Source organism: Macaca mulatta, chromosome 12, assembly GCF_049350105.2.
Source record: "Macaca mulatta isolate MMU2019108-1 chromosome 12, T2T-MMU8v2.0, whole genome shotgun sequence".
Classification (NCBI taxonomy): Eukaryota; Metazoa; Chordata; class Mammalia; order Primates; family Cercopithecidae; genus Macaca; species Macaca mulatta.
The window spans coordinates 77473925-77490751 of record NC_133417.1 but is presented as its reverse complement, the minus strand read 5'-3'; the positions used below and the strand labels follow the sequence as shown (position 1 = coordinate 77490751).

At 40.5% G+C, this 16827-nt stretch overlaps 1 protein-coding gene and 1 long non-coding RNA gene across 24 annotated transcripts in view; one reads left to right on the top strand and one right to left on the bottom strand.

The window, feature by feature from the left end:
- PDK1 (pyruvate dehydrogenase kinase 1) overlaps positions 1 to 15578 on the bottom strand; it is a 70816-nt gene extending 55238 nt beyond the window's left edge. For 6 of the 23 annotated variants that reach the window (XR_013402035.1, XR_013402034.1, XR_013402032.1 and 3 more), the window contains exons 1-9: positions 15306 to 15578; positions 12820 to 12961; positions 9372 to 9443; positions 6967 to 7151; positions 6584 to 6679; positions 4777 to 4854; positions 2895 to 2971; positions 878 to 976; positions 468 to 491 (exon numbers count right to left, since the gene is read on the bottom strand). Coding sequence is in view for 11 of the 23 variants with exons in the window: in XM_077957197.1 (XP_077813323.1) it covers positions 468 to 491; positions 878 to 976; positions 2895 to 2971; positions 4777 to 4854; positions 6584 to 6679; positions 6967 to 7151; positions 9372 to 9443; positions 12820 to 12961; positions 15306 to 15501 (969 nt within the window). In the remaining 12 variants the exon portion in view is untranslated. Of the gene's footprint in view, positions 1 to 467; positions 492 to 877; positions 977 to 2894; positions 2972 to 4776; positions 4855 to 6583; positions 6680 to 6966; positions 7152 to 9371; positions 9444 to 12819; positions 12962 to 14778; positions 15092 to 15305 lie in introns of those variants that run through there. The other 17 variants (XR_003721306.2, XR_001438635.3, XR_013402036.1 and 14 more) reach the window with 10 other exon arrangements.
- The window catches only part of LOC100430028 (uncharacterized), a 41365-nt gene continuing 39964 nt past the window's right edge, over positions 15427 to 16827 (top strand). The window contains exon 1 of the long non-coding RNA XR_013402043.1: positions 15427 to 15563. This is a non-coding gene — a long non-coding RNA (uncharacterized LOC100430028). The remainder of the gene's footprint in view (positions 15564 to 16827) is intronic.

Below are 16827 nucleotides of genomic sequence, written 5' to 3'. Positions count from 1 at the left end.
ATTAAAAGAGAAAAACACTATCATACTCTTAAGAAAGTAGGGCCAGGCACAGTGGCTCACACCTGTAATACTAGTGCTTTGGGAGGCCAAGGTGGGAGGATCACTTGAGACCAGGGGTTTTGAGATCAGCCTGGGCAACAGTAAGACCTAGTCTCTACCCCCTAAAATTATTTTAATTAGCCAGGCTTGCATGCCTGCATCCTGCAGTCCCAGTTACTCTGGAAGCTATGGGAGGAGGATCGCTTGAGCCCAGGAGTTCGAGGTCACAGTGTGCAATGATCATACCACTGCACTCCAGCCTGGGTGACAGAAAACAATTTTTAATAAAATTTAAAAGAAGAAACTGAGCCACCTGAACAATGTAATAGAAAAGGTCTAGTCCTGGGGACAGAAGACTGGATATCATGTCCCATGGTATTTATGCCCTGTGTGATCCTGAGCTAATCACCATGTCTTAGTCTACTCACCTGTAAAAGTGAGGATAAAATTACCTGCATTATGAGAATCAAATAAAACAAACTAGATTAAAAAGCATTGTTTTAAAAATTTTAAATTATATATTAAATACTATCTCCATAATACTGCAACTATCCAAATATTTTAGATCTTATCAAAGAGATATTCATGATAAATTGTCTGTCTCCAAGATTTATTTTAACTTGAATCACCTGGATGGGGAACCAGACTAGAAAAGATTCAAGGAGTAACTATAATCCACCAGCTCAATGAAGCAATGTGCTTATTATCTATTACAGACAAGATTCTTTTCCCCTGAGAGATTATGTCTTTTAAAAATTATGCGTATGGTTACCTTTGCATGTCTGTACATCAATTACAAAAAAAAAAAAAAAAAAAAAAAACCACCAAACACATTTACCTTCACAGTCAAATCCTCATTACCCAACGTGACATGAACTTGAATAGGAGGGTAAACACCTCTGTTGGCATGGTGTTCCATAGTGGCTCTCATTGCATTCTGAAACACATTAGGGTTGTATTAAAAACACAGCTTTTTAGAAAGGACAAAGTATAATTTTCAAATACATATGCACTATTTGAAGTTTTTAAATTTGATGAAAATATGCCAAAGAATCACAATTCTTACAACCACATTTAAAGTTTTTTTTTTTTTAATGGAGTCAATTTGGGGGGGATCTAAAGGATATTCTGACCTAAAGATTCCAACTAAATTCTGCATATTTTCCAAAGTCAGACTTCAAAACACTTTAAACTAGTTACATTAAAGCAGAAAACTCTGTTCAAACACTTTTATAATTTTAGTAAATGATGGGCAAAACATTTCTGAAAATGTAGTTTCAGCTCTATTTTCAGAACTATTAAAAAAACTGTCATACATTTCTTTAAAGAAAAGTAATTTTTTCATATAGTAGTAACAGCGATGGTCGTATTTGATGGAGCAATGAATCCCTTTATCTCTAGCTTGAAATTAAGGGTACTGACACTGTAAAGCTGCTTTGACTACTTTCTAAAGGAAATAGGGTACACAGTGCCAACATATCAGAAGCCTTGAACAATATCGTGACATTCAGCATTGCAGTAGAAAATAATACAAACTAGATGTAACTAAAAAGGCATCTGAATTTGGCAGTAAGTGTGTGTGGCCCTGGCACAGCAATTGCTATTGAGTCCCCTTATGGAGGAGATTCCATCATTTCCATCACAGGCAGTTTAAGATTAGGTTCCAGGTGAAAGCCATTATTACTGACATTATGAACAATATGTAATATAATATGGAATGCCTCAATCATAGGGCACAAGATCTTTATGCCACTGGAATTTCAAGGAAAAAATTCGTGTTAATGCTTTAAGTGCCCATCACTACTTGTTTAACAACTTGGATAAAAAGATTTTGGGGCTAGGTGCAGTGGTTTATGCCTGTAATCTCAACACTGGGAATCCAAGGCAGGACTGCTTGAGGCCAGGAGTTCAAGGGCAGCCTGGGTAACAGAGTGAGACCTCAATGCTACAAAAAATAAAATAAATATTTTTGAAAAGATTTTGTAAGGTATTAAATACGTTTTTGCTGTCTTAGAAGAAAGAACATTTTGGTGGTGTTCTAAGATATTTGGTCAGTTTTTCTATGTTTCAGTGCACTCTTCCTTTACATTATCAGATTGAAAGCCACCCCCTCTCTCTCTTCTAGTTTGCTGCTGGCTGATGAAACAGAACTAAAGAGAGACTACAAGCTTCTGATGGAGGGCAGTCGTTTTCACCCACCAGGACCTGTGCCCCTCACTCCTCACCCATTTTCCTGTCAACCAGCAAGTATCATGGGCAGGGAAAAAAGATACTCTCAATATTACTAGCATAATTTGTTTTCAAAATTTGTTGTAAAGAGCAAAGATAACAGCAAAAACCCTGTAAGTCAATATAAATGACCTCCCCCTCCCAAGAAAAGCCAGACCAAAAAAAGAATTCTGGTCCTTTGAGGGTAGCAAGTTGAGAATCACTCGTCTAAATATTGTTTAAAAATGTAAAGATAACTTTATTATCTATATGTAATATGTTGCCACTGTACTGGACACTTAGTATGTTATTCCCAATCGTCATAAACAATCCTGGACAGTATTCTTGTTTTACAGAAAAGGAAACTGAGGCTCAGAAAGGTTGAGTGACTTGCCCAAGGTCACACACATATTAAGTGCCATAATTCGGATTCAAACCCAGGTCTTTCTGACTCCATAGTCTGAGCTCACTACTACAGGGAGGTGTCTCCCTGTGTTGATAAAAGGCTGATCTCCAGCAATGTGATACGATACTGACATGAAATGGCACTTCTTAATACGAGAACCTAGTGGAATATTTGGCTTTCAGAGCAGATTCCTAACCTCAGGAAAGTACTGGTAAAGGTTATGTAATACTATTTTACAAACCTTGAAAAGTTCAAACACCATGTGATAGAGATGGGATGGTACATAAACCACTTGTATTGGCTGTCCTGGTGATTTTGCTACAGAGCAGAAGAGAAAAATATGAAAGTACAGAGAGATGTGCTTTAAAGCATTTTTAAGAAAAAACTGTGTAGTGATGAAAAGAAAACATTAACTACGGAGGACAGTATAATCTGGGGGAGAACGCTACACCATTTCTTCAATGTATTAGTGTTTGAACCCATACCCACAAGTATTTACAACTGACGATGACAAGAGTCCTGTGGTCATTTCTCACAATCTTGTGTAACAATCGAACCAACCCATGCAACCATTTTTCTCTAGGATGGTAAAGTCTTTTTAAAGATCGCTCAACTGTTGGGTAGGAATTTTACTTTCCAAATAGAGAAGTGTTAAAGTCCATAAATTCCACAGTCCAATTCACATGCATACATTGTTATTCTTTTTTTTTTTTTTTTTTTGAGACGGAGTCTTGCTCTGTCGCCCAGCCTGGAGTGCAGTGGTGCAATCTCAGCTCACTGCAACCTCTGCCTCCCGGGTTCAAGCAATTCTCCTACCTCAGCCTCCCAAATAGCTAGGATTATAGGCACCCACCACCACGCCTGGCTGATTTTTCTATTTTTAGTAGAGATGGGGTTTCACCATATTGGCCCAGGCTTGTCTCAAATTCCTGACCTTGTGAGCTGCCCGCCTCGGCTTCCCAAAGTGCTGGGATTACAGACGTGAGCCACCGCGCCCAGCCCATACATTCTTTAAGCCATTTTCAAAATGTTTCACCTGGGCGGAATATTGTTTATTTCAGGCATTTCGATGGATATAAAGCTGAATAAAAAAATATGAGCTAGCATCAATTTCTCGAGACAGTAATTAATTCTACATTTAAACACTTAACAGGAGCCCCACTGGGGGTGGTGATAGGGGTGTGTATAAAACAGACATTTAGTAGAACAAATGATTAAGATTCATGATATCTTAGAATTCTAATTCAACCAATAAATCAGACCTTCCTCTGAATAAACTCCCCCTTGGGAACAAGAATGGGATATCTGGAAATTGCTCACAGCAGTTCAGGTTTGCAAACTATCACTTGTACATTGTGATTGTTATTTACCAAATGCTATGCTACCATCATGGCTCAAAAGAGTTAATATGGCTTTAGAAAACCACCAGGCAATGCTATTTTCAATTGCGTAACTTCACTGCTCTCTCACTCTAAGGTCCAGAATACAGCTCAGTAAAAGCCTATTTCATTTTATTCTTTCCACCACACCTTCTTAAAGTGTCATCCTAGGAAATGTTTTTCTCTGTCAAACTACCATGCCTTCAGGAAAGAGACTCATCAATCCTCCTTCAAGGCATCGAAACCCTTTTTATCCAAAAGGCACTCATCAGGGTAAAAAGAAAACCATCAGAGACAAACACATTCTCAAATAGATGAACATCTTTCTTTCCTCTTTTACAAACCCAGTCTTTCTATGTCCTCAACAACAGAAAATTATTTATAACTCAGGAAGTAGAAAAAGCGTAAGTCTTACATTATTGAAGTGCATGTAAAAGTCAAATGTAACTTTCTTGGCATCATTTTTTTCTATGACTAAACAGAAAATTAAAAATAAGCAAAGAATCAAAGTTATCAATTAAAAATAAAGAAAATGAGGCACAAAAAGCCAAATTTTTTCATAAAGAATCTGACTAAATTACATATATATTTATAGATACACTTTTTACATGATTACTATCCTTTAGCCTTCATATCCAATGAATTTGATGAAAAAAGTCATCTTCCATTAAAACATTTAAATTCTTATCCCTTATGAAGTAATCAACGCACTAATCACTGAGAAAAAGACAACATCAGGCTTACCATTTAGTTCTCCAAGTTCTAGTTCGGGAGAGTTAATATAATACAAATCACACAGACGCCTAGCATTTTCATAGCCATCTAGTGCGAATCAAAACAAAACAAAAAAGGATTTAATAAATATACTTCCCTTTCATGCATTAAGATGGCAATAGTATTGACAAATGAAAGTCTTAAACTCTCTACAGAAGAAAATATACTTTGATAGTTTAGGGAAAGTCTCTGCTTTTTTTTTTTTTTTTTTTGGTGGAGACATGGTCTCGCTATATTGCTGAGGTTTGTCTCCAGCTCCTGGGCTCAAGGCCCCCAACCAGGTAAAGCCTTTCTCTTTTTTTTTTTTTTTTTTTTGAGACAGAGTCTTGGTCAACCAGGCTGGAGTGTGGTGGCGCTATCTCAGCTCACTCCAGCCTCCACCTCCCCGGTTCAAGTGATTCTCCTGCCTCAGCCTCCCAAGTAGCTGGGACTACATAGGCATGTGTCACCACACCCAGGTAATTTTTGAATTTTCAGTACAGGTGGGGTTTCACCATGTCGGCCAGGCTGGTCTCGAACTCCTGACCTCAGGTGATCCACCCGCCTCAGCCTCCCAAAGTGCTGGGATTATAGGCATAAGCCACTGCACCTGGCCCAGGGAAAGTCTAAGTGTGACATGACAAAGCTGAATAGCCATAAACAATAAATGACAAATATAACTACAAAAAAATGTAAAAGTGTATATGCTAAAAAGACACCAACGACAATGCAAAAAAAAGAAAAATAACAGGTTGAAGAAAATATTTCCTATCTATATAACAAAACTTAAGAGTTGGTTAGGAAATACTCTTATCCACTGTTTGATACCTTTTTAGAGATACCAAAATTTTATATGCATTTAAATGTTTTTAATTCTAGGAATCTTACCCTCTAAAATACTAGCAAAAGTAAGCATGTATTTAAGGATGTTCACAGCAGAACTGCTGGTATTGGTGGTAACAAAAAAATTAAAACAACCTAAATGTACGCCAACAGGAGAATTAATTAATACATACTGATACATTCCATACAGCCATTCAAAATCTTGGGGTATATCCAGATGTACTGAACAGCAAGATGTCTGCAAACTTGTAGAAAAATCACAGAGCACCCCATTTTCTAAAAACAACAATGTAAGGCCAATATCAATTGTGTATGTGTACAAGTGGTATAAATAGAAGAAAGCGTGAAAGGATTCAAACCAACCTGTTACGAATTACTGCTCATAGTGCAAGGAATTAGAAACAGGGGAGCAGGGACTTGAAATCTTTTTTAAGTGAAAGATACCCTCAGCTGGGTTCAGTGGCTCACGCCTGTAATCCCAGCTCTTCAGGAGGCCGAGGCAGGCAGGAGTTCCAGACCAGCCTGGCCAACATGGTAATACCCTATCTGCACTAAAGATACAAAAATTAGCCAGGCGTAGTGTTGAGCATCTGTAACTCCAGCTACTGGGGAGGCTGAGGCAAGACAATCGCTTGAACTCAGGAGGCAGAGGCTACAGTGAGCTGAGATCGCAGCACTGCACTCCAGCCTGGGCAACAGAATGAGACTCTGTCTCAAACAAAACAAAACAAAAAAGATATCCTCTATAGTATCACCAAACTTTGCCTATCTATAATTCTATCAATAAAATAGTCATCCTATAAATAATGCACAAATAATACTATAAGGTTATTTTCAAACCCATGCATTGGTGCCTACCATTTTATCTCATGATACAAATAGTTGTTTAATAGTAAGAAATAACAGTAACTTTGATTTTTGTATCTTTTTTGTAAAGAGAAATGTCAGTATTTACCTTTAATAACTTCAACTACATTGCAGTTTGGATTTATGCTTCCAATGTGTTTTCGATGAGACGGACTTCCTTTGCCTTTTCCCCCAAACAATAAAGCTATCCAAAAAGACAAAACCAACAAAATAAGCTAAACTACCTAATGCTCTTTTCCAAATCTGAATAGTGTTTAAATTGTACCAAACAGTAGAACAAATATTTGCCTTTAGGATAAACACAGTATTTTACATTCAATAAAAATACCTTTCTTGATGGCAGTCTATTTACTTCTCTTAATTAGCCAAAAGGTAAAACTAAATTTTCTACCTAAATGGAAGTTTCCTAAATACATTTAAAATATGCCACCACATCTCATTTAGCTGCTTCTCTTGACTCAGGACACTTACAGTGCTGATTGAGTAACATTCTAATTGAAATGCGACTCATGTAGAATCGATCCAAAAAGTACTGAACATTCTGGCTGGTGACAGGATCCACCCCAAAGCTCTCCTTGTATTCAATCACACCCTGGGCCATTGTGGGAATGACATCATTGTGTCGGTTTCTGATCCGTATCACAGTATCTGTAAAGCTAAACAAACCCATCTGTCAAAACAGCCAAATATTTTGACAAGTAAACTTAATACAAAAATATAAGTTTAACCAACTATGCTAGACAAAAATCCCTAATTTACTAAAAGGAAAATCAGTTCATGTTTTCCTATACTTATTTAAATGTATTTCAAATCATAAAATATACCAAATCTATGGAAGTATAACGACCTCCAAAATAAAACTTTCAAAATGTAATTATTTTCTTGGTTTCCTAAGAGTAAGGCTGTGACAAAACATAATCTTAAAAATGTTAATGGTTTTAACTGCTATCAACTAAGGTTATCTGAGCACTTGCTAAGAGGATGGTATTCCAGAGATATTCTGCATAGAAGAAGACAAAGCACTTGCCTCTAGGGAACACCTGCTCTGCTCTGCAAGGAATCAAGATGAATGAGCCAATAAAGCCTGCCTGTTTTAGAACTATTCCCTAGGGTTCAAAGAGAGAAGGAAACACTTAGGACAGAAAAACGAAAAAAGAATTATCATTTCATTTATTCTATGAGTTTATAAAATGGGAGAGGAAAAGTAAACAATTGTATTAAAAGATAAATCTTCAAATCATCTAGTAGCCTTCCCATTTCTGTCACTTAGAAGACGTTGCATGGTTAAAGAACTAAATAAAAGACAAAAGAGAAAAGAAATCTTTTTTTTCTTTTTTTGAGATGGAGTTTTGCTTTTTCCCCAGGCTAGAGTGTAATCACACAATCTTGGCTCACTGTAACCTCCACCTCCCAAGTTCAAGCGATTCTACTGCCTCAGCCTTCCTCAGTAGCTGGGATTACAGGTATGCACCACCACGCTTGGCTAATTTTGTATTTTCAGTAGAGATGGGGTTCCTCCATGTTGATCAGGCCGGTCTTGAACTCCCGACCTCAGACTATCTGCCCACCTCGGCCTCCCAAAGTGCTGGGATTACCGGCATAAGCCACTGTGCCCGGCCCAAGAAGTCTTAATTATGCAGTAACAAAACCAATTTTCTAACATAACCCATCTGAATTTACACTTCCAAATGAGTGTTTTCCTATTCAAAGTCATCATCTTGAGTACTATTAACTTATTCCAATGATGTTTCCACTGCTTAAAACATTTTTGGAATTCCTAGTTAGTAACAAGCTTCAAAACAAGACTGTTAAACCAAAATACAAACAACAAAACTCTTCGAAAACAACAAACAACTCATCATTCTAGTCATTCCTTTATTTATTTTTCTTTTTTCTTAAAAGAAAACAAAGCTGTATTATTCTGCTTGACTACTTATTTTCCACAGCTCTGAACGACTGTTTTCAGAAGGCTCTATAGCATGTTTACTTCTAAAGTAAGGCTGCTTGGATTCTACCATGTGCTAACTATGTAACCTTAAGCTACATGCCCTCTTTGTGCACAAACAGCATTATTTCAATGAATTGTTTTAAAGATTAAAAAACATCATTCATGTAAAGTCTGCTCAATACCTAAGCAAGGAGTAAACTCTTGCTGAACGTTATTTTCAGATTAAAATCATGTTTAAAAAAATGAAGTGTTACTGTTCCCTTTAAAGACAGTCCAAAAAACATGTGTAACTAACTGAGGACAAGAGATGGTCATTACATTGTCGGTGCCCTTCACTGCAATAAGCAGGTAGCTGCATATGGCAAATACTTTGGTCTACCAATTCCGGTATATGGGTTATTAAACTTGTCATATTACTGACATCTTACAGGCCATAGAGAATAAACTAGAAACCTGCAACCATGTTTTATAGGCCTTCTATGTTTTAAAAAATGTTTTAATTAGCTGCCAATCTTTCAAAAGCAAGAGATTTTACATTACAAACCTAGACTTGTAGCTTTCCTTTAAAATCAGAAAACAATCAGATGATATGAGCAGTATTTTAACATGGCAAAGATCAGCTGGGGCTGAAGGTGGTTGTCCATTAGAAAGAGCATGCACCCTCCAGGTTAACAATCCAACTGCAACTGAGGCCACATCTACATTTCCATTGATCATCACACCTGAACTTTGTCTTTTGTTAAAGAGGAATGCGAAGCATTTCTTATGCCTAGTCAAATTTAATGATTAGGTTATTTATCCTGCCTGTATGGGCTGCTATAGTCACATATATCACATGTTGTAAAGTAGCAGAAACCTAAAAGTTAATCAATTTCCCCTAAGTGACCTAATAATAGGTTTAAGAATAGGGTCAAAATAGTGAACTTACTCATAAATAGCTTTAGCATCCTCAGCACTTTTGTCCTTAAAATCAAGAAGCTCCTGAAGACTCTGGATATACCTAAAATGCAGATCAAGAGGATAAGTTCGTTCTTTTATATTCTGAAAGTTATCATGAAACTTAGCTCAAAAGCTATTTTTAGCATTTTATAATTTTTAATTTAGAGTACTGCTATAAATTATGGTTGAAGTAGAATTTTTACACCCATGCACATTCGAGAAAAGTGCTGGGAACAAATAGTAGAAGGTACACATTTTCTCCTAAAAGCATAGGTCAAGTTTAAGAATTTTAAGATTTTCTATTCTAAGTTCTACATCCTAAAATGGCTTTTATTTTTTTTTTAATTTACCACTGTACATTACAGTATACATACTGATTATGCTGAGATCTGACTGTCACCAATAACTATGTGATCTTGGACAAATGACTTAATTTGTCTTATTATCGGTAAAAGGAGGACAGCCTCTCTTGCTCTGAGACTCTATCTTAAATATCTATGCTTTAAAACCTTAATTTTACGTGGTTATGTCCAACTAACAAGTATTTATTAATAGACTATAATCTACTATATGGTTCTTTTAAACTGAACAAAAAATACAAAAGTCATAAAAATGTAGATTTTAAATTCATCTAATAATTCAAGGTATCAAAGCATCTGTTAAGATATGAGCAAAATAAAGAAGGCCAAATGATTTTCTGATGGTCGTGCAGGCAAGTACAATGGCACTGCCGGGCCAGAGCTAAAAATCACTTGCTACCACTGAATTACTTTCTTTGACAGTGTAAGGGAACTATTACTTAGCTGTAAGCACTTAATCTGCAACTGCCCTAACTTAACAGGCATCTAGGAGCAATGAAAGTGCTTTAAAAACCTGTAATTCCATCTGTTGGTTTGGAAAGCTGTTTCTGACAAGCAGCATGTCTTAATGCATTCCAAAGTTAAGGGATTCTGATAGCCACTGCTGCTTTGCTTTAACCCTTAATTTCCTCTTTATTGGTAAGAACAACTACGCTCTCCATCCAAGAGATAGCTGAGTACCTACAACAGATACCGCTCAGACTTCATGACTGATAAGCTTCAAAAAGCAGCATATTCTACTTCTAATGAAGAATTTTTTAAAAACAGGAAAAATCTTCCATGGATTATATTTTCTCCTTTATATCCCATCATAATTCCTAAACAAATGCTTCCCATTTAAGCCACACTTCTAACTATTCCATACTTGGACTAGATAGCATCTGATTATCACATATATAGCAATCATACTTCTTTTGCTTTTTTTAATCGAGATTAGATCAACTTCTCCCATACACTATAATGACTACAAAAAGAAAACTTGAATCTCCATGAATCATAACTGGGAAATGCCCTGCAGCTAAACTTCTTCCATTTAAGACTTAACTCTAGGCAGCTCATTCATTTGAAGTGTATAGTGCTTAAAAGAACAACACTTTTAAAGCAATAACATTAACAAAGGCTGTATATAGGTGGCTCCATGAGTGTATACCCTTAACATCTCTACTCATCTTTGGGAATAGATCACACTTTTTCTACACAATTCCAAAAACTTCTAATTGTTTTAAAACAGAAAAATAAACGTTTTAACTTTTGTAATTTATAAAAAGATACCCTTCAGTAAATACAGTTTATTAAAAATACATATACCCTTTCATATATTTCATTGTTCTGACTATAGAATGGTATAGCAGAGATGGACAAATGGGAGTTTGAATCCCAACTCCACTATCAACGGTACTGCCTTATGCAAAAGATTTAACCTTTATGTGCCTCAGCATCCTCATCTGTAAAACAGAGTTAACCTGCCAGGTGCAGTGGCTCATGTCTGTAATCCCAACACTTTGGGACGCCAAGGTAAGAGGACTGCTTGAGCCCTGTTCACAACCTGCCTGGGCAAAAAAGTGAGACCCCATCTCTACAAAAAATAAAAGAATTTGTCAGGTATGGTGGCACATGGCTGTGGTCCCAGCTGCTCCGGAGGCTAAGGCTGTAGGATCTCTTGAGCCCAGGAGGTCAAGACTGCAGTAAGCCATGATCACACTACTGCACTCTAGCCTGGGTGACGGAGACCCTGTCTCTAAAAAGAAAATAAATTCATTTTAAAAATAATAAACAGGCTGGGCACAATGGCTCACGCCCACAATCCCTGCACTTTGAGAGGCCCAGGTGGGCAAATCCCTTGAGCTCCGGAGTTTGAGGCCAGTCTAGGCAACATGGAAAAACCCTATCTCTGCTAAAAAATACAAAAATTAGCTGGGCGTGGCACGCGCTTGTGGTTTCAGCTACTCAGGAGGCTGAGGTGGGAGGATCACCTGAGCCAGGGAGGTGGAGGTTGCAGTGAGCTGAGCTGTGATCGCCACTGCACTCCAACCTGGGTGACAGAGTAAGAGTAAGAACCTGTCTCAAAAAAATAAGTAAACAGGCTAGGAGCGGTGGCTCACGCCTGTAATCCCAGCACTTTGGGAAGCCGAGGTGGGAGGATCACCTGAGGTCAGGAGTTTGAGACTAGCCTGGCCAACATGGTGAAACCTCTGTCTCTACTAAAAATACAAACATTAGCTGGGTGTGGTGGCAGGTGCCTGTATCCAGCTACTCTGGAGGCTGAGGCAAGAGAATTACTTGAACCCAGGAGGCAGAGGTTGCAGTGAGCCAAGATCATGCACTCCAGCCTGGGTGACAGAGCAAGACTCCATTAAAAAAAAAAATAAATACATAAATAAATAAAAATAACAACAATGAATAAAATGGAGAGATTCATACCTACTGTGCAAGGTTGTTAAAGGGATTAAAGGCAATATACATAAATACCTAGTCATCAACAAATTGTAGACATTTTTCTCATAATATCCTTGCAGATATACTAACATAAATCCTAAATTTAGCATCTGTATTTCAGTGCAGTTCTAATTGGTTTTCTCAAAATCAAGGAGTTGTGGAGTCCAGGATTCAGGGCACAAGCCCAAATACATTGCCCCCACCTGCCCCCAGACAAAAAAAGAATACTGCTACTACCTTAAGATTCTGGCCAGGCACGGTGGCTCATGCCTGTAATCCCAATACTTTGGGAGGCCAAGGCAGGCGGATCACAAGGTCAGGAGATCGAGATCATCCTGGCCAACATGGTGAAACCCTGTATCTACTAAAAATACAAAAATTAGCTGGGCATGGTGGCACATGCCTGTAATCCCAGTTACTCGGGAGGCTGAGGCAGGAGATTTGCCTGAACCAGTGAGCTGGAGCTTGCAGTGAGCTGAGATTGCGCCACTGCACTCCAGCCTGGCCTAAGAGCAGGACTCCCTCTCAAAAAAAAAAAAAAAAAAAAAAAAGATTCCACTGAAGAGTAAAAAAAGCATTTGCCGTAACCTTGAATAGAGTCCACAACTCCATCAAATTGTAAACACAAGATGAGAATCTTACCAGCTTTGTACCAATTGAACGGATGGTGTTCTGAGAAGATTATCTGGAAGGAGACTTATTTCTTTCATTATATTTGCCAGTCTGACAGGCAACTCTTGCCGAAGAAACATAAATGAGGTCTTTTCACAAGCATTCACTGATCCTGAAACCAAACATGATGGATAAAGCAGTAAGTAAAAGCCATAAGGAAACCGAAGGCAAGAGGCAGGGAGAAATGAGAGGCAGTTACCTGGCAAGGCCAGAGGGGTAGAATCACCACGATGGGGCAAGGAATAGAAGGCAAAGGTATCCCTGCCTGTGGGAGGTGAGGGATGAGATAACCCAGTCTCCAGAGTTATGACATTCCAATTACTGACATTCCAATGGCTCTGTACAGCAATTACGATAACCTTGTCTCCCTAACTTGTGTCCTTATAGTGATGACCCATTTTAGAAGTTAGGTAAACTGAGCATTTCTGAGCAAGGCTTTATAAAATTAACAGCAGAACCTGGAAAAGTCTAGCCTGTACACCCTGTTGCTGCTATCATTTAGAAAATCTGTTTTTTAACTCTAGTTTTAAAAAGAGTTAATGTCTAAGAAACAGAAACTTTAAGGTGGTCTGAATGCAGTGGTATTTACGACTAATTGATTACGACCAGTTACAGATTTCTTTGTTCCTTCTCCACTCCCACTGTTTCACTTGACTAGCCTTAAAAAAATAAATTAAAAACAGGGGGCCAGGCACAGTGATTCATGCCTATAATCCCAGCACTTTGCGAGGCCGAGGCTTGAGGACTGTTTGAGCGCAGGGGTTCAAGACCAGCCTGGGCAACACAATGAGACCTCATATTTATAAAAAATAAAAAACAGCTGGGCGTGGTTGTGCTTGCCTGTAATTCTAGCCTTGGGAAGCTCAGGCAGAAAAGTGAGGTTATAGTGACCTATGATAGCACCACTGCACTCCAGCCTGGGTGACAGAGTAAAACCCTGTCTCAATCAAAAAGAAAAGAGTAAAATTTTGATGTTTGCATATGAAGATTCACTGATTCCATATAGAACCACAAATGCTAATTACAGTAAGCAAAGCGTAAGTGGAGTCCAGGTGTGGTGGCTCACACCTATAATCACTTTGGGAGGCCAAGCTGGGAGAATGGCTTGAGCCCAGGAGTTTGAGACCAGCCTGGACAACATAGCGAGACCCCATTTCTAGTTTTAAAAAATACACACACACACACACCCACACACGGGAAAAAAGAGTAAGTGCAGAGGAAAGCTTTCAAGCAACAGAAAGCAAAAACCACCACTGCCTGTTAGCACCATCTTCAAGTAGGTCCTATTCAATTGTCTGGTTACTGGAAAGTCTCCTGACCCCTCCACTCCCATATCACGATCCCATATCACTTCCTAAGCAGAATCGTTGTAGAATGTCCTTTGGCAAACAGCTCCACTTAATATTAAACTAAAAGGTCTTGCTATTCTAGTAATGCATTTTAAGCTTACTATTCTTGCTGCTTTAGCAGAGAAAACGTTAGCAAAAACTAGACTGTCAATAGTAGAAATTAAGTTATTAAAGGAAAACAGCTTGTGAAAGTTTCATGGCATACTTATGACCACCACCAAATTCGCCCCTACGTCGAACTAGGGTCATTTTAAAGTAAAAACAAAAACCTAAGGCTTTGACCCAAAAATTATGCGACTATAAACCACAGTTTTAAGACAAAGTTGTCAACCATGCAGGTATCATTCAATGCAGAAGTCACAATGCAGAAGATAACCTTTGTACTCAAATTTTATGAATTCATTAAGGTTTTCCCTTTTCCCCTCATTGCCTTGATAGGTAAGTGGGAAGTAAAAGTTAAAATGCCTAACTATGCAATTCCTTCTGCAATCTGTTTAACAGCTTATCGAGAAAACAAGGATAATCTGGTAAACTTCACAGCATCCTGTCCTCATGCACTCAACACGTGCTCAAGACTTACTTGCTGATGATGAAATGCGCTGTTGGTGCAAACAATTTATGCTACTGGCAAGGAAAACATTCTAAGAAACTCTGGGCCAGTTATAACCTGCCTTGCCTATCATCACGCCATTTCTATGCAATCAGCATATGCAAAACTGGGCATTCATCATCACTGCGCGGAATCCAAAAGCGATCCTCGGGGGTGTCCACGCTCGGCCTCCCACGCGGGCGCGCCTCCTCGGAAGGGGCCTGGCCGAGCGCGCACCTGCACACGTGCGCCGGAAGGCGGGAGGTCATTCCGCGCGGCCCAGCTGGTTTGTTTTCAACAATACGATCAAAGCCACACGCCCACCGTTATTTACGCCGTCAGCTAGCGCCGGCACTTGGAGGGAGGAAGGAAGCACCTAAGGCGCTGGGGGCGGAAACACTGAGGAGGAGGGCTGCGCCTCAGGCGAGAGCTGGCCGGCACCGACCGGGCCTGGAGCAGGGGCCGCAGCTCCCCGCCTGGGACCGCGCACAAAGGCCCGAAGTCCGGGCCGCACTCACCGAAGTCCAGGAACTGCTTCATGGAGAGCGGGGACGGTGAGAAGCGCGCGTAGAAGTCCACCTGGCCCGGAACGCCGCGCTCGGGCGCCGGGCCGGAGCCCGAGTCCGAGCTGAAGGAGCGGCTGGGGCCGGCGGCGCGCAGCCCCGGGCCCGGGACGGCCAAGGCAGCTCCGCGAAGCAGCCGCGCCAGCCTCATGCCGAGCCCCGCTAGAGAAGCCAGAGCCCGGGCGCCACGTTTCCCCGCGCCTCTGCCGAGTGGTACGTGAGGGACGTGGCGGGCAGCAGGGGAGGGGAGCGGCTGTCACCGGCGCGGCCCCCACCCCTCTCGCCGGAGCCCGGCCCCCTGCGCCGCTGGGCGGGATGCAGAGCGGGAAGGAGGCGGGGAGAGAAAAGGGGGCGGGCGCTCGCGGGGCCCGCCCCTCGCCGGAGTCCCGCCCAGCCCTGCGGGGAAGTAGATGAGGAGCGCGCGCCAGGCCGCAGCCGGCGAGGTGTGGGGTGCGCGTGGCAGTTGTCCCCGTACATTTCGGGTGACGGGACCGGGGACACTAAGAGGCGAGGCGGTGTGGAGCGTCCCCTTCCCGCGCCCTTTTGAAACAAATCCCACCTTCCTGCTTCCTCTGCCCTCCTAGTCTCGGCCAAAAGGCTCAAGGACAGGGCGGCCCTCCGCTTGCACACACCGCGGTGTCCTGCTGCGAGCGCGTTCTAAAACCGCTTCTCTGTGACGCAAGCCACACATTTCAGGGTCAGAGAGCTTCAGGAGTCCCCGCTTGCCAAACAGTGGTACGTAAATACGAATGCTGAAGAGTGGGACGTGTGGCCCTAAATAGTATCACCGAGACGGCGGCCCCAGGAGGAGAGACGTACTGCCATGTACTGTCTGTGTGCCTTTGAGTTGAGCTCTTTAACCTCTCTGAGCCTCCATCTCTTTACCTGAAAAAGGAGCGTAGTATCTGCCTCAGTTGCTCTGACATGGGTAGTAGAGCTATCTGTGTTAGCACGATGCCGGGGACATACCAGATAATAAATGGGATTTATTTTTACCATTATTGCTTTTTAAAATTATGTCCTTATTAAGATTTTATCAGAACCACTTACCTGTGTTTTCCCTGAAGCACATTTTACCAAAAGTTTGAGAGAAAACAACAGTTTTTGGCCGTTTTGTAACTATTTGACGTATTCGAGTATCAGCAGTTCTCCCACACTGACTGTAGGTTTTAGAAAGTGTAACGGGTACATAGTTTTGTGAACCCCGAAAGTTTGAGACAAGTCTTGATTAATGTATAAAGTTTATCTTGGCAAAGTTGAGAACACGTCCGTCTCTATATGTAAGAAGCAGACAACTTGAAGCAGGGGGGAAGGCTTCCAGGTTATAGGTAGGTGAGACAAATGGTTGCAGTCTTGAGTTTCTGATAAGCCTTTCCAAAAGAGGCAATCAGATATGCATCTATCTCAGCAGAGGGATGACTTTGAATAGAATGGGAGGCAGGTTTGCCTCGAGCAGTTCCCAGCTTGAATTTTCCCT